General features: G+C 38.5%; 1 protein-coding gene across 1 annotated transcript in view; it reads left to right on the top strand.

Moving 5' to 3' along the window:
• The window catches only part of SPTLC3 (serine palmitoyltransferase long chain base subunit 3), a 134,086-nt gene that overhangs the window by 22,774 nt on the left and 90,344 nt on the right, over positions 1–20,968 (top strand). The window contains exon 2 of the mRNA XM_082746602.1: positions 9,467–9,652. Coding sequence (XP_082602728.1) covers positions 9,467–9,652 — 186 coding nt within the window. The remainder of the gene's footprint in view (positions 1–9,466; positions 9,653–20,968) is intronic.

Genomic DNA, 20,968 nt, shown 5'->3' with positions numbered 1-20,968 from the left:
AGGGTGTGTGTGTGTGTTGTATGGAAAAGAGGGTGGGGTAGCAGCAGAAGACAGTTTGGGAAAGGAGTAGAAACTGAAGAAATTACAGGAGAGTGGCAGCCAGAGAAAAGTTGTGAAGGAGATAAATCAAGGTGTGAAAAGAAAATTTAATGTTACTTAAGCAACAAACATAAGGCAGGAAATGGGAGATCTTGAGACAAGTCAGGTCTATGCTAAGAAACTTAGCTTTATGTTGAAAACTAGCACTTCCCCAAGAGAGTCTTTTGTCATGGTCTAGGTGGATATATATGAAAGGTGAAAAATACATTTGATACATGTGCTGGATTTCCCAAAGTTAAAAGGCGAAAGATTTATGCGATCTGAAGAGAAACCAGAGTATTGGATTTCCCAAAGTTAAATGGTGTTTCATTCTTATTATTTTAATAGCATTCAATAAGCTGATTCATTGAGCAAGTATTTATTCAACACCTACCTATGGGAAGCTGTGTGCTAGCAATAGGGAGTAACAGTGAAGAACAAGAAAGATGGCTCATATATTCTACCTTCTGTACACTGCAAATACCCAAGAGACACAGAAGTATATAGCCTTTCCAAAAATGCTTTCTGTTAGTGGCCTTCTCTAGGGAGAGTTTTGGAAATGCTGTGATAAATGGATTTTACAGCTAAAGTTACTTAAGCAGCTGCAGATCTGAAGAGTCAGGATGGAATAAGGAGAGTATCCAGGAGGCGAGAGGGTGATTGCATTGGCCCTGGAGATGGGTTGATGGGCATCTCCTCTGATGCTTTCAGTTCTAAGTTGGGGATCTTTCTCTCCATCCATTCCTATTGCCCTTATCCTTCCTGCCTGCATCTTCCAAGCCCTTAGTCAACAGTATTCTCATTCATGAAGCCTCCCCTACCTTTTCCAGCCAGGGTTAGATAAAACCTTCTCCCAGTTCCCATGGAACCCTGATCATCTCTCTCTGGTCATAGCTGTCAGCCTGTAGTCTGTGGGCACATCCTGACAGATGCTTCTGCAGAGCATTTGGTAACATGGGCACAGTAAGGCTTGGTTTAGTGTTGAAATAGAAAAAAAAAAAAAAAAACAATAATAATGAAATCTTTCAGGCACATTTGAGGCTGGGGGAAAAAAAAAGTTTTAACCTAAGTTGTCATATGTTCATGTATCTCCATGGCCTGAACAATTTGAGTTAGCTGAGCAAATGTTTCTTTTACTATCCTCCTGGAATATCCTAGAGAAGAGGTTTCCACTTGGCTTTTATCATGGAGAACATTTCATGCTAGGGTTTGCCAGTAGTCAATGATTAGTTATACCAGGTGACTGTAGAAGTCCAGAATAAAATTTGTAAGGTGCTTATGTCCAAATTAAACATGACTGTAAATATATAGAATTAAATGATCCACTCTGAGCCCAAGTGTCTCACCTATTTGTGACAGGATGATAGGACTTAGACTAAACTGAGACATAAGAGTTTTATAAAGCATCTCTAAACATTTATATCTACCAAACACATGAGATAAGGCTGTGGTTAAAGTATGCATTTATTAATAACCCCAGACAACTTGCAGGTTGTCAACTGAAGTCCTTCCAAATAAAGTAGAATTGTGTATTCTCATCATTCTTTTTTTTTTTTAAGGTTGTATTTAGTTATTTGACAGAGAGAGATCACAAGTAGGCAGAGAGGCAGGCAGAGAGAGAGAGAGAGGAGGAAACAGGCTCCCCGCTGAGCAGAGAGCCCGATGCGGGACTCAATCCCAGGACCCTGAGATCATGACCTGAGCCGAAGGCAGCAGCTTAACCCACTGAGCCACCCAGGCGCCCTATTCTCATATTCTTGTATCATTCCATTTTTATGAGTTTTCAGGCTGTATCATTTGTATATATTTGACATTTCAAAGTATTTTGGAAGAGAAATAAATGGTAATGTGGGAATCAATAAGACAAATATGTTAGAGTAAAAGTAAGAATTCTACTGAAGAAAGAGCTGCTTTGAATTTTACTACCTTAGGGATGATAATTTTTTTTAAAAAAGAAAAAATATATATAAATACTAGCCATACACACACACACACACACACACACACACAAGCAATAAATAAATATTTCCTCATTTGCTGTATGTCCTTAAGACAATTTCTAGCTACATGGCTGTATTTTTATAGTTTTTACCAGTTATGCTTGTTTTACTGCTAAGACGGTCCATGGAGGGTCTTCATGGCACCATTGTGGAAACAGTCTCCCCTCCTGTGGATTTTTAATCAACTCCCACACTTGAGTGCAGCTTAATCACTGGAAGAAGTCTCTTATTCGATATCATTCAGAGAGGTTCTGTTTCTCTGCTCAAAACCTAGCAACTACAATGTAGGTAGACAGTCATTCTCAAAATGCCAGTATTCTCAGAAGTTTGTGTTCTATCCAGAAGACCTCAGAGGAGGTTTACCCCATTCTCATAATGTGGAAAATTCTGCATTATTCCACTTTAGAAAGGAAGATGGCCCTCTCCTTATCCCCAGTGCTCTAACTTTCCTTCAGCATTTTTATCATCCTGGAGACAATCTTATTCTTAGACTTCATACCCTCATAGTGACCCAAAACTGACAGTTTCTTCATTCTCATCCTATTTCTTCTTTCCATGGACCAACCCAGTGGTGCAATGAAATGTGCCATGTTCCAAGAGCTGCCTCAGTCTGAAAACAAAACCTTCCTTGTGAGTGAGTGGTTAATCTACAGAATTAACTTGATTCCAGATTTGCTCATCCCTTTTTATCCCACTCTAAGGACTACAGCAGAGCAAAGGCCAGCAGCCTGTTTGGGATTTGTTTTTCAAAATTCTGAGGGGAAAGATTCTATTGAAACTGTTCATGTCCTTTTGGTCAAGATAGTCACTTGTGCTCTCCCTCCCACCCCCTCAGGAACACTGTTCTGGGAATTATACCATCTCTTCCTTTTATCTCCAGTTTGTCCTTAATCCATTGGGTACTTTCCTCAATTCCTCAATATGATATTTCTTTATTCACAAAGAAGCAGCTCCTTTCACTATTAGTACCTAAAGCCACCACCTCCTGCCTGTCCCATCCTTCACCAGCACACTTCTTCAGGGCGTAGTCACCATTCCAAGGTCTGTTGCCTCTACATCCCCTTTCTCCTTAAATCCTGCTGTCCATAAAACCACTCAGGAAACCAGCAGATAAAATCACTTGCTCAAGTTTCCTTGTGAGCATCCCATATGCAATGTTCTTCCTCAGCTCCAGTGTCCCAACCCTCTGACTTTCTCCCCCTTAAACCTCCCACTACTTCCCTCACATTTGCTGCCTCCCAATGGATTCTCCTTCTGCTTCTCCCTGTGTCTAGGTACCCACCAGGGCTCCACACATATTCTTTCCCTTTCTTCCCAAATATTTTAGTGTAACTCTTTAATCTGTCTTCTCTATTCAGAATATTTCATGAAAATCCTAACATTTCATGAGTACCTACTCTGGCTGGTACTTTGCCAGAGTATTATCTTGTTTAATTTTCAAATAAAACTTCAGAGCGCCTGGGTGGCTAAGTTCGTTGGCCATCCGATTCTTGGTTTTGGCACAGATCAGGATCTCAGGGTCCAGAAATGGAGCCCTGTGACCTGTGCTGGTCATTGGAAGTCTGCTAGATATTCTCTCCCTCTGCTTCTACCCCCCTCATGCTCACTCTCACACTCTCTCTTTAAAAAATAAATCTCGGGTGTTAGGAGACAACTCTTATTAGCTCCATTGTATACTTGTGGCATTTGAGGGCAAGAAAAATTAAGGATCTTGCCAAGGGCATCCAGTCAACAAATGAAAGTGCCAGGATTTGAACCCAGATAGTCTCATGGCTGCCAAAGAGCTCTCCACCATTTAGCTCTTTAGGACTGGGCTCAAATTCTACCTCTTTCAGGAAGCCTCTCCCGACCCCCTAGTGTGATATGGTCCCTCCATTTGTGGCACCTTATGAAATTTATTTTTTACTCAATGTTATGGTCATTTTCACTCCCTTCCCTTCCCACCCCCACCCCACCTCCCACATACACCGTAACATTATCAATCCTGGGAGAAAGGGACTGTATTTATTGATTTCATATCCCTTCTAATGTTAGCATAGGACTGTCTTCAGCCAGCAGAAGACCTGCTAATTTGAATGGAAGACTCGTCCCCTATAAAAGTGGGTCCTCCCAGCATGCCCAACACCCTGATAATTTCCAGATGTGACAGGAATCCAGGAAGTGAACAAACCTCAGGGTGTCTCAGTGCTGCAAATGAGCAGGCACTCTAGGCCAGGTGGCTCAGGGTCTGTTTATTTTCAAGGCTGTGAAAGAAAAGGTAGAGCAGAGAAAGAAAGCACATTATGGACTCCCATGCTTTGTCTGTCAGCCTTTGACCAGCAAACTTATTAAGTAAGATTTTAATGCTTCACTCCTTTTGGAGAGACAAATCTCATATTTAAGAATAAGTATCCAACCCCAGATTGAGAAACCTTTCCCAAGAGGTTATGATGGACTTCAATTTTAAAGAAAGGGATGTAGGGGGTGCCTGGGTGGCTCAGTGGGTTAAACCTCTGCCTTAGGCTCAGGTCATGATCTCAGGGTCCTGCAATCGAGCCCTGCACCCCACCCCCGCCTGCCTCTCTGCTTACTTGTGATCTCTGTCTGTCAAATAAATAAATAAAATCTTTAGAAATATATAATAAATAAATAAATAAAGGGATGTTGTTAATGAGTCACTTTCCATCTGTTAAGAAAGACCTATATATTTCCCAATAACGTTGTTCTCCATCAAGATATCTCATTTTCTCTCAGCCAAATAAAATTACATTAAAATAAATTAAAATAAACAAATGAAGTTTTATGAGAGAAAGTAGATGTTGGTCTGAACTGACGGACCTTGTTGATAATTTCTTCTTTATGTTATAACTTTCTTCCAGCACAAGCCAAAGGGGCAAAAAAAAAAAAAAAAAAAGTCACCGTAGTCTAGGCTGTGCACCCCACTGACAGTATTACTTGCATCTAGGTATCTGTTCTGTGCAGTACAGGTTTGCTGCAGAGCCATTTCAAGCAGGAAGTTCCCATGGATTTCAGGGAAATGTGGTGCTTGATTGGGCCACATACAGAGCTCAGAAATGGATACAAGCCAGAAAGGGAAAAAAGGGAAAATCTTCAGCTGATTGTCATAGGATGGCCTGGAAGTGTATCTCTTTACATGTGGCTTCATAACTTAGCCATCTTCTTAGTCAACTAAAGCAGTTAATTTGTGTGTGACGTCACCTGTATTGAGCCCCTTTCACTCACTCCTCCTCCTCTATGATGCCCTTAAAATCAGTGGGTTCCCAAATTCTATCTCCAACCCACTGTTCTTCTCTCTTTATAATTTGTCCTTTATCACATTCACCTTTAACTGTGGCTTAGACCGTGCCTTGTAGCAGTTGACTCCATTTCAGCCAGGGGCTCTCACTTCCTGCATCTCTCACTGCCTGACAAATGGTCCCACTTCTGTGAGCCGTAACCACCTCCAATTCAGTCTTCCCCCCCATAAGCAGCCCCCTTTCTAATTCCCTGTCTTCTTATCAACAATAACAAAATTCTCCTTGCAGATACTTTCCATTTCCCTCTTCCTTGCTCTTGTACGTTAGGTACAAGTTAGGTACTGGTTAGCAGTCACAAAAGTTCATCCACTCCTCCTTCATGAAGCTCTCAAAGTCCCTTCCTGGAATCTGACAAATTGAGGAAAGAAGGACACTAATGATGTGTCCCCATGATGTGAAAGGATCCAGGAGATGGTTCCTAACTGGGTTAGGAGGTCACTTGGAATGCAGAACATAGAAGTCATCCAAAGGTTAAGCACAGGACAGAGCTAAGGATCAGAGCTGGCATCAGAATACTGAGATCATCTCTCCATCAGACCTACAGGATAGGTGGGAGGACATAGTGAGAAGGAGGTCAAGAAGACAGGAACCAGGGACCCGGTCTGTTTTGTTCATCGTCGAATCTCCAGAACCTTGCCCATAGCTCACAGAAGGCATACATTGCATTCCCTATAATCCCAAATACAAAGCAATGGCTATAACCTCTCATTCAAGACCTCATATTAAGCAATGCGCTCTCACTGTCATTACTTTAGACACCAGGTAATGTTTGGGGAAGTCATATGAGACAAGAGCAACCTCCATCCATCCATGTTAGTTTGGAGAATCTAGAGAAGTAACTTGACAGAATGCATAAACAAGAAGGCAAGGAATTTTAATAAGATTTAGTGGCATCTCATGAGGGTTTTGACTTCACAACTCAAGTGTTCAATGTCATCATAAAAGGGCTTTGAAAAAAATGACTTCAAAACAAGTGATGTAGAAATAAAAAAATACTCATCTACAGACAGATTTTTTTGATTGTCATATATTTTGGGGCTTGGGATAAAACTTGCAGTGACTAGGTCACATAGAGATTTCTAAAATATTGCCACTTAAATAACATAGGAAATGAAAGTGACATATTTTGAAAAGCTGTGATGATAGAATCAAACAGTGTTTGTTGTGGCAACAAAGATTATGACAGTAGCAAAAACAATGCTTCTATTTAATAAGACTTTATATAATTCATCATTCTAAATATATATGTGTAAATTAAATTAATGCATTAAATACGAGTAGACATTTGACAATTTCCTGTAAGTCACTAAAAGTTATATATTCCACGTGGTCCATATACTTGCTCATTGAGAAAAGCAGAATCTGGGCATTGCATTACATTTGTTGAGTGAAATAATGAATGAATGTATGAATACTTATCAAAGACTAAAACTTAATTAAATCTTAGCCTTAGGAATAATTTACTCATTAATCCTCTAAGCCAATATTGATTGTGTTATAACATGCAATTCAGTTAAACAGGAATCAGAATGGCTCGGTACTAAAAGTTACTTCCACTGGAATTTTGACACCTAATATGAAGAAATACTTCCTCTAACTTTCTGTTATAAAAAATTTCAAACAGGGATGCCTGGGTGGCTCAGTTGGTTGGACGACTGCTTTCGGCTCAGGTCATGATCCCGGAGTCCCAGGATCGAATCCCACATCGGGCTCCCAGCTCCACGGGGAGTCTGCTTCTCCCTCTGACCTTCTCTGCGCTCATGCTCTCTCTCACTGTCTCTCTCTCTCAAATAAATAAATAAAATCTTTAAAAAAAAAAAAATTTCAAACACACTCAAAAGTGGAAAAATAATTTAACCAACATTCACATGACCTCCACCTAGACCCAACAGTAACTTTTTTTAAAGAGAGCAATAGAAAGATTTGGGCTTGGGGGGTCCAGAAGGAAAGGGAAAGAGAAACCTAAGCAGGCTCCACACTCCGCACAGAGATTGACATGGGCTCAGTCTCACAATCCTGACACCATGACCTGAGCCAAAATTGAGAATTGGATGCTTAACCGACTTGAGCCACCCAGGCACCCAATAGACTCAACAGTTATTAACATTTTCCCAAAATTGTACCATATATATTTTCAATTTTTGATGGACCATTTAAAAAAATTATAGGTGTCATAACATTTAATTCCCCTAATACTTCAGCATGCCCTGAAGTATTTCTTCACATAACTGTAATACTACTACCACTCCTAACAAAATTAACAATTCCTTAATAAGATTTGGAATAATATAGGTCCTATAATAACCTAGGTCCACCTTTGGACCTATGCAATTGTTCAAAATATGGATTTTTTTAACCAGGTTTTTACAACAACAAAATAGTATCCAATGAAGGAAAACACACTGCATTGGGTTGTGTCTTTTAATTTTCTTCCGCCACCCCTCTTTTTTTTTGCTTCTGCTGTCCAGTTTTATTGAGGTATAATTAAGAAATAAAAATGTTTATATTCAAGGTGTACAATATATGTAAACATTGTGAAATTATTACCACATCCAAGCTAATTAATACATCCATCATCTCACCTCATTACCTTTTTTGTGTGTGTGTGGTGAAAACACTTTAGATATATTGTCTTATCAAATTTCAAGTACACTATACAATGTTATTAACCGTAGTAACTATGCTGTACATTAGATTCCAGAACTTATTCATCTTATAACTGAAGACTTACATACTTTGGCCAATACCTCCTCATTTCCCCTATTTCCTGCCCCTGGTCACCACCATTCTACTTTCTGCTTCTGTGAGGTCAGATTTCTTAGATTCTACATATAAATAAGTTCATGCAGTATCCATCTTTCTGTGCCTGGCTTATTTCATTTAGCATAATGTAGCCCAGATTTATTTATATTGTTGGAAATGGCATGATTTCCCTCTTTTTTGTGGCTAAATAATATTCTACAGTATTTTATATTCTTTATCCATTCATCCATCTACAGATACTTAGATTATTTCTGTATCTTGCTTATCATAAATAATGATGCAATGAACTTGGAGGTACAACTCTCTTCAAGACACTGATTTCACTTCCTATAGATCTATACCCAGACCTGGGATGACTGAATCATGTGGTAGTTCTGTTTTTTAAATTTTTTGAGAAACCTCATATGGGTTGTACATTTTCATAATGGTTGTATGAACTTGTATTCCTACCAGTAGTGTACAAGGATTGCCTTTTCTCCACATCCTCACCCACACTTGTTATCATTTACCTTTTCGATAATACCCATACCCTAATAGGTGTTAGATGGTATCTCATTGTTGTTTTCATTTGCATTTCCCTGAAGATTAATGATGTTGAGTACTTTTTCATATACTTATTGGCCATTTGTAGGTCTTCTTTGGGAAAATATTTAGGACTTTGCTCATTTTAAAATCAGATTACATGAGGGGTTTTTAGTTGTATGAGTTCTTCATTTGAGATTTGGTTTGCAAATATTTCTGCCCATTCCATCTGTTGCCTTTTCATTTTGTTGATAATTCACTTTGCTGTGCACATTGTGGGTTATCTGATTGTTTCCTGATGAAGTCCTTTGTCACCTCCCCTTCTTTTGATGTTTCTGGTGAAGTGGAAGTTGGATATGAAAACTTGACTAAATTCAGGCTAAATGCATCATTAGTGTATTGAATCTTACACTCTGATAAGAGCACAAGTGATCTTATTCCAACATTGGGGATGGAATTTGATCACCCGGTCAAGGTAGTGACCTCAGATTTGTGATTAGGGAGTAACTGATGGGAGTGATAACTTTGACATCTTACAAAAACTGTGTTCCTCATTAACCTTTCACTTGATGGATTTAGCGCCTGTTGAGAATTTTTGCCTGAATCCAGTATTTTATTAGGGGGTTGTAAAATAAAATGCACCTTTCTGATTGCCCTCATTCATGACCAACTTCCATTTTTCTCTGAGCACTTTTTATGATCTTAGTGTTCTTTGAAAGTTAAAAGCTTTAAAGTCCAAAAATTTTTAAATATATGTTTTATTGTCATGGAAGAGAACTAACCTTCTGTTTCCTTTTGTGTTTTCAGCAAAATGGGTGGCCACATGTTTACGATAAGCCACTTGTTGAATCCTTTGAGGAAGCACCTCTTCACGTGATGGTTTTCACTTACTTGGGATATGGACTTGGAACCCTATTTGGCTATCTCAGAGACTTTTTGAGGAGCTGTGGAATAGAAAAATGTAACGCAGCCATAGAGCGAGAAGAACAAAAAGTATGTATGTGTACCTCCTTGGATCTTTGTCAATGCATATTCTTCTCTTAAGTGTTCTCAGAAGTTGTGATGCATGTACAGGTCCTATAAAAGAGTGAGACACGCAGAAACCACTCAGGGTAAATTCTATTCATCTCTGCCCCATAAATCCCATCTTCCACGTGTCGGACTTGTTTTTGTTTTGTTTTGTTTTGTTTTTAACAAATATTTTATTAAGAAACTACTGTTCTCTAGACACTGAACTAAGGGTTTTCTCATACATCATCATATTTAATTTTTATAACAATACCATGTGACAGGTATTAAAATGCCATTTTAAAGGGGCGCCTGGGTGGCTCAGTGGGTTAAGCTGCTGCCTTTGGCTCAGGTCATGATCTCAGGGTCCTGGGATCCAGCCCCACATTGGGCTCTCTCTGCTCAGTGGGGAGCCTGCTTCCTCTCTCTGCCTGCCTCTCTGCCTGCTTGTGATCTCTCTCTGTCAAGTAAATAAATAAAATCTTTAAAAAAAAAAAATAAGTAAAATGCCATTTTAAAGATGAAAAATCAAAATATAACAACAAGGGCTTTTGGGTAGGACTGGACTCTGGTCTTCTTGTTGCAAGATGAATATTGTTTATGTTCTACCCTAGAATAGAAAAGTGTGCCTGAGTGAAACATGGAATTTTAATTTTATATAGTTCATGATTTTTCAACTCTGGTACCATTGACATTTTGAATTGGTTAATTCTTTGACATGGAAGGAAGGCTTTCCTATGCACTATAAAGTTTTTAACTGCATCACTGGCCTCCATTCATATCAGTGAGTTAGCGTTCTACCACACACTTGTGACAATCATACATTTCTCCCAACATTTTCAAATGGTATCATGAAGTTCAAAAAACCCCAATTTAGAACCACTAATATAGATACTTTTGAGAGTTAACCCATACAAGTTTATATCATCCTCTTTTCACATAGACCTACTAGGACAACCTGGCAAATATTCTGCAGAAAGTCTGCATTTTCCTAACCTGTTCTCCAAGTTGGTTCATATGACTTATGATGCCCTGAATTCCTTCTTTCTAAAAATTTCTTTGAAATACTACGATGATTATGGGCAAGGATTGTTCCACATGAGGGAGTCTCGAACACATCTAAGCAAAGAAAATAGGGAAAGAAAACATGGTGTGAAAGAGGTAATAGAAAGCATTGTACATTCAAGAAACCAAGGAGTTCCAATGACTGGACTATTGTGAGTGACAGTGGGAGTATGTGGGGAGAAAGATTGTTTGAGAGGCAAGTAGGGACCAGATTATAATGGGTTTTTATAAGCCAAAGGTATTTATTATAAGAACAATGGGTAGGCATTGAAGGAATTCAGGCAGAAGAATGCGGATTTACAGATTACAAAGACTATGTTCACTAGCCTATGAAGAAAGGATTGCAGGACAGCACAGACTTAAAAAACAGTTAAGAGACTGATGCAGAAATCTAGCTTAAAAATAAAAAAAGCTAGGTGAGACCTTGGGGTAAGACCAGGGTAGTTATAATAGGGGTGGTGATAAGAGATAAGGCCAAGAGATGTTAAAGAAGATGGAGTTAAGGATGGTTGGCTTGACTTGGGGAATTAAGGAGATGGACAAATGAAAGACCACATCCAAGTCTATGCCTTGGGTAGCTGGGCAGGAAGAAGGCTATGGCATTTTTAAAATGGAAAATAAAGGAGGAAGAGACAATTGGAGGACAAAATGGTCAATTCTTTTTTTGACAAGTTGAGAACTGGAAGTTAGGTAGAAAGGTTTGGATCCCTGGAGGAACATCCCTGATGGATATTGTGGCATCTTTAGCATATCTTAAGCATATCAGTGTTAATCAAAGCCACAGAAGTAGATGAGATCTCCCAAGGAAGGTCTATAGAGAAAAAAGAGGAAGGGAGAGATGAGAATGAAGAAGTTTAATAGAATTTAATAGCTATAGGAGATGGAATTTCAATTCAAGACTAGGAGCAAAGTGACAATTTAAAAAGACTTAAAATAGTTTAGGAAAGAGAGATTTGTCCTTAAACTGGGAAAGAGGTAGATGGAATGAAGAAAAGGGAATTATAGAGATATTTAGGAGGTAGATATAGAAAATATGATAAAGGGAAGAAACCAAAGTAATCCCAACTTTTTGCTTTGGTCAGACACAAGAATGGTGGTGGCACACCCATCGCAATGGCAAAGTTTCGTATTAACAAAATTATGTGCACAGATACAGTTTTGAGTATGTACAGGTCTGTAAGTGGCAAAGGATATAGAAACAGTTGAATCTGGTAGGAGCTGGTAATAAAATGGGAGACTGGGATAAGAAAAGCAAGTTCTTCCTGGCCATTCTCACAAGGATCCCACAGCCCCTCCCTGACACCAGCTCGAAGCTCTCTTATCACCAATCTGCCTGCTCCCCAGGTGTAGGTAACCAGTGCCCAATAGATCAGCACATTTTAGAATATTTACTGGGACAGAGGGTGAGTCAAATGTAGATTTCTCGGGTGTGGCATCCCTTAGCAAGCTTCGGCTTCAACTCTGCCATCTATTCCTACCCTGTGCCAATGTTCTTGCTCGAGCAACCCAACAGGGCTAGTCACTTTGGTCTTTCCAAAGCATGTCTTACATTTCAAGCAGAACATCGTTATATATAGGCAAACTGGTTCCCAGGGAAGCAGACTCTGAGATGGAGGCGTGAGGGCAGAAAGGTTTCTGGGGTGCACTCCTGGAAGCAACACCCGTACACCTGCAAGGGAGCAAATGGAGCAAGATGAGACAGGTGAATTGTGATGCAGTCCGAGCCAAGGCCCCAGTGGATCCCACAGGGAGCTCTGGAGATGGAAGGGCCTTCCAGAAGCCTTCCTCAGGGATGGCAGGGTGTGGAGTCTCTAGTGATGATAGATGGGGGACTACCACCGTAGAGGGATGTGATCCCGGGCCAGGCAGCTCCCTTCAGCAAGCTGTCTGCCTCCAACACTCCTGGCACTGGGGGAAGGGGTGCCTGGTCCCCAACAATGAGTCATCTGGTCTTAGCAGCCTGCATGGCAGCACCTGTCACTACAGCTGCAAGCATGACTCAAACCACCTCCCAGCAGGAAGACATTGCATCAGAAAAATGAATGCCCTGTACTTCTTGACAAAATAAATTCTTTTCCTCCTGGTTGATCTCTGTGAGGTAGAGAGCACCAGTCAATCAACTAATTCACCTTGGTGGTCATACCTTTCACATGGCACATTTTATTACACGTTCCTTCCTGTGGAGCCCCTTTAGATATTTATAATCTCCCAGTGTAACTGGTTTTAATAAACTGCAGTGGCTACAGCTGCTATGTCCTTTTTGATGGGACTTGGTCATGTGAAACCCATCTTCAGGCTGACCTTTAGACTTTTACTATCTTTCCCCAGCTCCATCCCTCTGACAGTACCCTTGCTTTGTGTTAATAAGCTACTTGAGCCATGTCTTAAAGTCTCTTGCTGGAAACACACTGCTTCCCAGTGACTCCTGGTTCTCTTAACAGAAATGAGCACTATATTCTATTCTTTTTTTAAAAGATTTTATTTATTTGAGAGAGAGAGAAAGAGGGAGAATGAGAGAGAGAAAAAGCATGAGAGAAGAGAGGTCAGCAGGAGAAGCAGACTCCCCACTGAGCAGGGAGCCTGAAGGGGGACTTGATCCCAGGACTCCAGGATCATAACCTGAGCCGTAGGCAGTTGCTTAACCAATCGAGCACCCAGGCACCCTATATACTATTCTAAAAGCGTGGTTACTGAGGATGAATTGTCACTTTAGACAAACCAGCCAAGAGCCAAGTGACACCAGGAAAAAAGTACATCCAAAAGAGCAATTATTTTTTTTCAAAAAGATCATGAAGAGGGCGCCTGGGTGGCTCAGTGGGTTAAGCCTCTGCCTTCAGCTCAGGTCACGATCTCAGGGTTCTGGGATCAAGTCCCACATCGGGCTCTCTGCTCAGCGGGGAACCTGCTTCCTCCTCTCTCTCTCTCCGCCTGCCTCTCTACCTATTTGTGATCTCTGTCTGTCAAATAAATAAAATTAAAAAAAAAAAAAAAAGATCATGAAGAGATGCTGATTCTGATTACACTCTTCTACTCCATGTGCATTCTTTTTATTTTTAATAAAAGTTGCATTTAAGTTTACAGCATGATATTTTGATAAAAATATACAGATATCATTACAGATAAAAATGATGGTTGCCGTGAAGCTAACTGACATGTCCCCTCCCTCATTTCTTTCCTGTTTTTCAAATACAAGAATTTATTAACCCAATTTTCCTATTTTCTCCCTTACTGGGATGACTCCTCTCATATCAAACCATCCATTCAAACTAAAATGTTGCCCCAAATTTAGAATCTTTTTGCATTCTTCTTTTTTATTTCTAGCCCCAATACCCTGAAGCTGACTTCAAAACATAAAGGGTCTGACAATCTTCTTATCTACATCACTTGGTGACTGATTCACTTAGTATTTCTGATTCACTTAGTATAAACTAAGTGAACAGGAAAAAAAAAAAAATCAAAATCTTCGTCCAGAAGAAAATTTCAAAAAAATCACAGGCCCAGGACATCGGGCATATCAGATCGACTCCACTAACAATCAGAAGACACTGGCAAACAATAGGACAATACAGACATGTACAAGTTTAAATATTCTTGTATAAATTCTCCTTTTAATGCTTAATTTTGGGGACACATGTATCTTTTATTTAAAATCCAAGGCCACTGCAGCAATGAATTGCAATTCATTAAAGACCTCTCGATAAAACACTTTCTTAACTTTGAGTTAACTTTGCAAAATCCAGAAGATGTCAGCAAATAGAATAATCAGACGACTTAATTTTGCAAAATCCAGAAGATGTCAGCAAATAGAATAATCACATGAATGTCAAGCATCATCAGAGACTTGAAACCTCCAAGCACAGTCCCATTTCTCAATCCCTGTAGTTTGATAACAGGTTAAGCAAGACCTGCTCCACAGGGCATCAGCCTGTTAGAAAACATAGCAGTGCAAGTCCATGTTCACTCTAGACCCAGAGAGTCCCTGTAGCTCCTCTACAAGTACATCTCAGATATTTCTGGCCCATCCCCAGAGATTTTTACTCCCACATGAAACAAAGAGGGTTCAGCAAGTTGTAACTGTAAAGAATTTTATGACAGATCTCCAAATATGTGCCTGAATTAAAAATTGCCCTTTTGTATGTACATTTTGCACCCTGCTACAATAACAAGATTCACCCAGAGAGACTTTCTTCTGAGTAATTTGAAGGATGAGTTCCATTAGGGTCACGGGGTATGAGTTTTGTCCAAAGCAAACAGATGGCCCAAGCATTGGTCTTCCTGTTTGGACCTGGGTGAGTCCAAAGTCAGAGAGCTTTCACTGGGGTTTCCTTGGAAACTTAACATACTAGCCAGCAGCTGGTGAGATGGTAATATTAGACCAGTGATTCTCAGCCTCGGCTGTACATTGGAATCACCTAAGAAGTTTTAAAAGCTACTAATACCTGAGCTTTACCCACAAATATTCTAATTTAATTTGTCTGTGGTATACCCTTGGTGAGATTCATAAAAGCTTCCCAGGTGATTCCATATGCAGAGAGTTAGAGGCCAGTGTTTTAGAACAATGCTTCTTGAACTTTCCTGGGGGCACAAAGGGTCACTCCCTCACTTCCTTGACTTACCTATCTACAAAGAAATCAATAGCTTTAAATGCAGCAGAAATTGCTGGCCAGTGAAATCCCCAGTCTCCCCAACCAGACTTCATTCCAAATACCTCCCAGATGCTTCTAAAAAGCAAATGTACCCTCATAAGGGCTGAATATTTTCCACTATTGTTTCTAGGAGAGAAATAATGTGCCATAGGTTGGAACACTAACTCTAAAATCATAGTTCTAGAAATATTTTGTGAAGTAAGACCACATCAGTAAAATCAGATCACAGCCTCAACATAGTGAATACTCAGGTCAGTATTTATTTGGGAACATCCAAATAAATACACGTATATACATGTTATACACACACATATAACTTCTGCTGTGTCATTAAAATGTTAGTTTAATCATTTTTTAGTGCTTTTACAGTATAGACTTTGCTTCCCTTTGCAAGAAGGAAGCTACAAATAGGAGGAAAGCAGAGTTCACTGATTTTTTTTTAATTCTACCAAATATTTATTTGTTTATTTATTGTTCAATTAGCCACCATGTAGTACATCATTTGTTTTTGATGTAGTGTTCAACGATTCATTAGTTTCATATAACACTCAGTGCTCATCACAACACATGCCCTCCTTAAATACCCATCACACAGTTACCCCATCCCTCCATCCCCCTTCCGTCTGTAAACCTCAGTTTGTTTCCTGGAGTCCAGAGTCTCTTATGGTTTGTCTCCCTCTCTGATTTCTTCCCATTCAGTTTTCCCTCCTTTCCCCTTGGTTAAACATATAAGTGAAACCACACTGATAAGGCAGAACTTTGCTATGTACACCAATGGTACTAACCAATGTGTGATATGGGTGGATTATGACAAGTCCTAATGAAGAACCCCTGAAATCGTTTTTCCCTTTCCTCTTTGTTACAGAAATAACGAGCAAAATCCTTCTTCCTGTGTTTTTCGTGCACTTAATTACACATAGGTTCATTTGCACCCATTCTTTTCCTTAGCATAAATGGGATTGCATCATACAGACTTCTGTGTGATTCACTTTTTTCTCCCCTAACTAAGTCTGAAGACCATCACATGCCAATACAAGTTTACCCCATTCCTTTTAATACTTTGCATGATGGTATTCCCCAATGTGGGTATATGATTATTTGTATTATCATTTTTTATTATTTTATTACTTCAGATAATTCCTCAATGAGCAGTACATGCATTTATTTGAGGATGATTCCTAGAAGTGGCTTTCTGGGCTCAAGGAATGTATATTTCAACTTTTGAGAGATTGGCAAATTGCCTTTCAAAAGAGCTTGCCCAGGTAGACTCTAGTGAGCAGCTCCTAGGAGTGCTTGCTTCCTTACCAGACTTTGATATGTTGATATGATCAATGTGTTTTTTACTTTGGCCAGTCTGATAGGTGAACATTTTTTGTTCTTGTCTTAATTTGCATTTTCTTGATTAATAGTGAGACTGAGCTTTTCTCATGATTGTTAGTACTTTATACTTAATCTTCTTGAATTGCCTGTTTTTATCCCTTGCTCTTGATTTTATTAAATTGGTTTTTTCTCATTGATTTCGAAGAGACTTTTGTATATATCCATATATGAATAATTTATCTATTAAGTGATTTCAGGTATTTTTTAAATTCTGTTTCTTGGCTCTTAATTTTTTTATGTTGTTTTTAGCCATATTTACATTTTTAATTTTTAAGTCGTATATCTCAGACATTTTCTTTTGTTTTCCTTGTTGTTAGTTTTTGCTCTTTGGGGAGAGAGAGAGGACTTTTAAAAAAATTATTTAAATTCTAGTTAGTTAACATCTAATGTAATATTAGTTACTGGCGTTGAATTTAATGATTCATGACTTACATATAATACTCAGTGCTCAACACAGGTGCCTTCCTTAGTATTCATCACCTGTTTAGCCACTCACCTGCCCACCTCCCCTCAGCAACGCTCAGTTTTTTCTTCAGTTGAGTCTGTTGTGGTTTATCTTCCTCTCTTTTTTATTTCCTTTCTCCTATGTTTATCTATTTTGTTTCTTAAATTCCACATATGAGTGAACTGGATGGTATTTGTCTAACTCTGACTGACTTATTTTGTTTAGCATAGTGCACTCTAGCTCCATCCATGTCATTGCAAATGGCAAGATTTCATTCTTTTTGATGACTGAGTAATATTCCAGAGAGAAAGAGAGAGAGAGAGAGAGAGAGAGAGAGAGAGAATGTGTAACACATCTTCTTTATCCATTCATCTGTTGATGGACATTTAGGCTCTTTCCATAATTTGACTATTGTTGATAATGCTGTTGTAATCATCAGGGTGAGTATGCCCCTTCCAGTCAGTATATTTGTATCTTTGGGGTAAATACCTAGTAATGCAATTGCTGGGTCACAGGGTAGTTCTATTTTTAACTTTCTCAGGAACCTCCATACTGTTTTCCAGCGTGGCTGCACCAGTTTGCAGAGGGTTCCCCTTTCTCTGCATGCTCACCAATATCTGTTGTTTCTTGACTCATTAATTTTAGCCATTCTGATGGGTGCAATCTCATTGTGGTTTTGATTTGTAGTTCCCTGAAGAAGAGTAATGTTGAGCATCTTTTCATGTGAGGAGGACTTTATTTTTTAAAAGAGTGTTTTAAATTGTCTTTAATTGAAATTTTTACCCACTGATTTGAATTATTGATCTATTTGTCTATTTTTTAGGTAAATTTGGAAGTTTTTAGGTAATTCTTAAAGATCTTTTCTTTGTATATACTTTAGAATTAGCTTGTCAGGCATTGAATTTTTTTTTTAAAGAAACTGTTGCCATTTAATTGGTAATATATTATTAAATCTATAGGTATAGGTTAACTTTGGAAAGTTTGGCATTTAATAACATTTAGTCTTCCCATTTAGAAACTGATATTTTCTAAATGATATGGAACATTTAGAAAATGATATGTCTCTCCATTTATTTAGGTATTTCTCATGTCCTTTAATAAAATTTTATTTCTTTATTCTAAGGTCTGATATTTCCTCTTATGATCATTATTTGGATATGAATTTTTGATGGTGGTGGTATTTGAATATTATCTTTTTTTCTCTATCCCATATTCTAATTAGTTATTGATGGCATATAGGAAAGCTATTGATATTTTCATATTTTAATTCCAGATGCTACCACCTTAATGAATATCTCTCTTCAGGTGCCACAGCTTCTCAGATAGTTGTATTGGAATGTCTTGCAGTTTTCCATGCGTGCCATGAAAAACTGAACACTGTCTTTTTAAGTCTATTAGAACAAACTTGCTAACTATGTAACTTGGATCCTCTAGACTTACTTATTTTTTGTCTTCTCACACTTATAATTTCTGAGAAACATGTGTTAATGTCTTCCACTGTGATTATGGATTTGTTAGTTTCTCTTTTTCTTATGTATTTCAGTGTAACTCTAAGATACATGAGTTACGGCTCCTACAATTCTTGGTGGGTTTCTTTCTTTTATCTTACTTTACTTTGCACTCTGTTGTATCTGATATGAATATTTATACATCTGCTTTTTCTTCAACAGTCATCTCTTTATTTCCGTCTTTATCACTTTCAGAAAATGTAGCCCTCTTATAAGCAGCATATCAATTTATTTTAAATCAAATGTGAGAGCTTTTGTGTTTTAATAAAATAATGTAGGTTATGAACAATTACTTTCTTGAACCATATGAAATTGCTGTTCTTATAGGTCAAAAACAAACATTGGCGACTCCTTGTGGTTAAACCTAATACTTTAATTACTCGTGTGTTTGAACTTATTCCTGCCACCTTTATATTTGACGTTTACATTTTCTTTTTTTTTTATTTTAAGTACTTTTCCTTTCATACCTTTGATTTATTTGATTAAATTTTATTTGTTCTGCCACTCCTTGTCACTGTTAGGAATTGTATATAGTATTTCTCCCTGCTATTTGTTTAATGTTTCTCTCTCTCTCTCTCTCTCTGTGTGTATATATATGTGTGTGTGTGTGTGTGTGTGTGTGTGTGTGTGTGTGTGTGTGTGTATATATGATACGGTTAGTGACGAGAATCTTCCACAGACCAGGAGAAGAATTTCTTTCTCCCACATACCCATTTTTCCAGGGTATCATTTGTTTATTAATTTATAGATTCTGTTTCTTTATACCTCATATACAAAACTACTTGGGTTAAACCATAGTCCATTAATTTCTTCACTCACTACTCTTCCAGGCATCTTCTCTTCCTCCTTAGTTATTTCATTGTTTTGTTGAGGTATATACTCAATTATTATAGAAAAGTTCTGTGGGAGTTAAACTCATGACTCCTTACATATATTGGAATGTTTTTATTTGGCTCTCTCATTTGATTGCTGGCTTGGCTGAGTATAAGATTCTAAGTTCAAAATCATTTTCGTTCATAATCTTTTTTTCCCTTGTCATCTATGAAAGTCTGAAGCAATCCATTTCTTGTTCCCTTGTATATAAACTGCCTTTCTTCCTTCTCTAAAAATACTTGAGGTTTTCCTCACTATCCCTGGAGACTGAAATTTAATCAGTACCCAGCAGACCATTTACACCTTACGATTCAAATCTTTCTTCCTTTCTATAATTTCCCCCTGCCTCTCCTCCTCCATCTTTTTTTACCTTTTTTTCCTCCTCTTGCACTTCTTCTTATCCTCCTTTTTTTCAATCTTGCAACTCCCATTAGAGAGAATTGGATCTTCTCAATCTGTCTTACATTTCTCTTGACTTGCTTCATATTTTTTTCTCTATCCTTTTTCATCATGTCCTGGAAAACTTAACCCATTTGTTATTCTAGCTTATTAATTTGCTTTTCAGGTGTCCATTTTACTTTTGAACTGTTGATCTTTTTAAAGCATGCATTGTTCTGCTGTTTTTCTCAAAAGATGAATATATTTTAAATTCTTTCTCTGTTTGTTCTGTTAAGTCTTTTCGCTAGTTGTTCTGCTTACTGAATGTGGTACCTCTAATGCTAGTTTTCCTTAAATAGCACTGACACTTTGTCTATGTTCATTTCTTTTCTTATTAAAGAATCCTTATTTTCCTACATATTTGCCTATCTTGAGTGACCAGAGAAGGGAAATGGAAGGAGTTGCCAGGACCAATAGCTTCTATTCTTGCAGTGTGGACTCCTAATCTCTCTACATTCCGCTCCTGGTACCTAGCAAGGAGATTTGTCCTGTGGACATCACAACCGCTTCTTACTTATTAACCCATAAAAAGAAGACAAAGAGATCTAGCTTCCCACTTAATCACCCTATCAATTTCTTTTAAAAAAAAAAAAGATATTTTATTTATCTATTTGAGAGGGAGACAGTGAGAGAGGGCATGAGAGGGGAGATGATCAGAGGGAGATGCTGACTCCCCATGGAGCTGGGAGCCCGATGCGGGACTCCATCCCCAGGCTCTGGTGCCCTGACTATCCATTTCTTATGGTTATTTACTTTTAACTTTAAACTCCCCTACAGTTAGCTTATGTCCAAACCAATCTTCTCAGCATATGTTTTAAAACTATGGTTTCCTGGGGCACCTGGGTGGCTCAGTGGGTTAAGCCTCTGCCTTCGGCTCAGGTCACGATCCCAGAATCCTGGGATAGAGCCCCGCATCGGGCTCTCTGCTCAGCAGGGAGCCTACGTC

The sequence above is a fragment of the Mustela nivalis genome, assembly GCF_964662115.1.
Source record: "Mustela nivalis genome assembly, chromosome: 8".
In the NCBI taxonomy this organism is placed as follows: Eukaryota; Metazoa; Chordata; class Mammalia; order Carnivora; family Mustelidae; genus Mustela; species Mustela nivalis.
The sequence above is the reverse complement of the archived record's forward strand: the minus strand, read 5'-3'. Positions and strand labels throughout refer to the sequence as shown.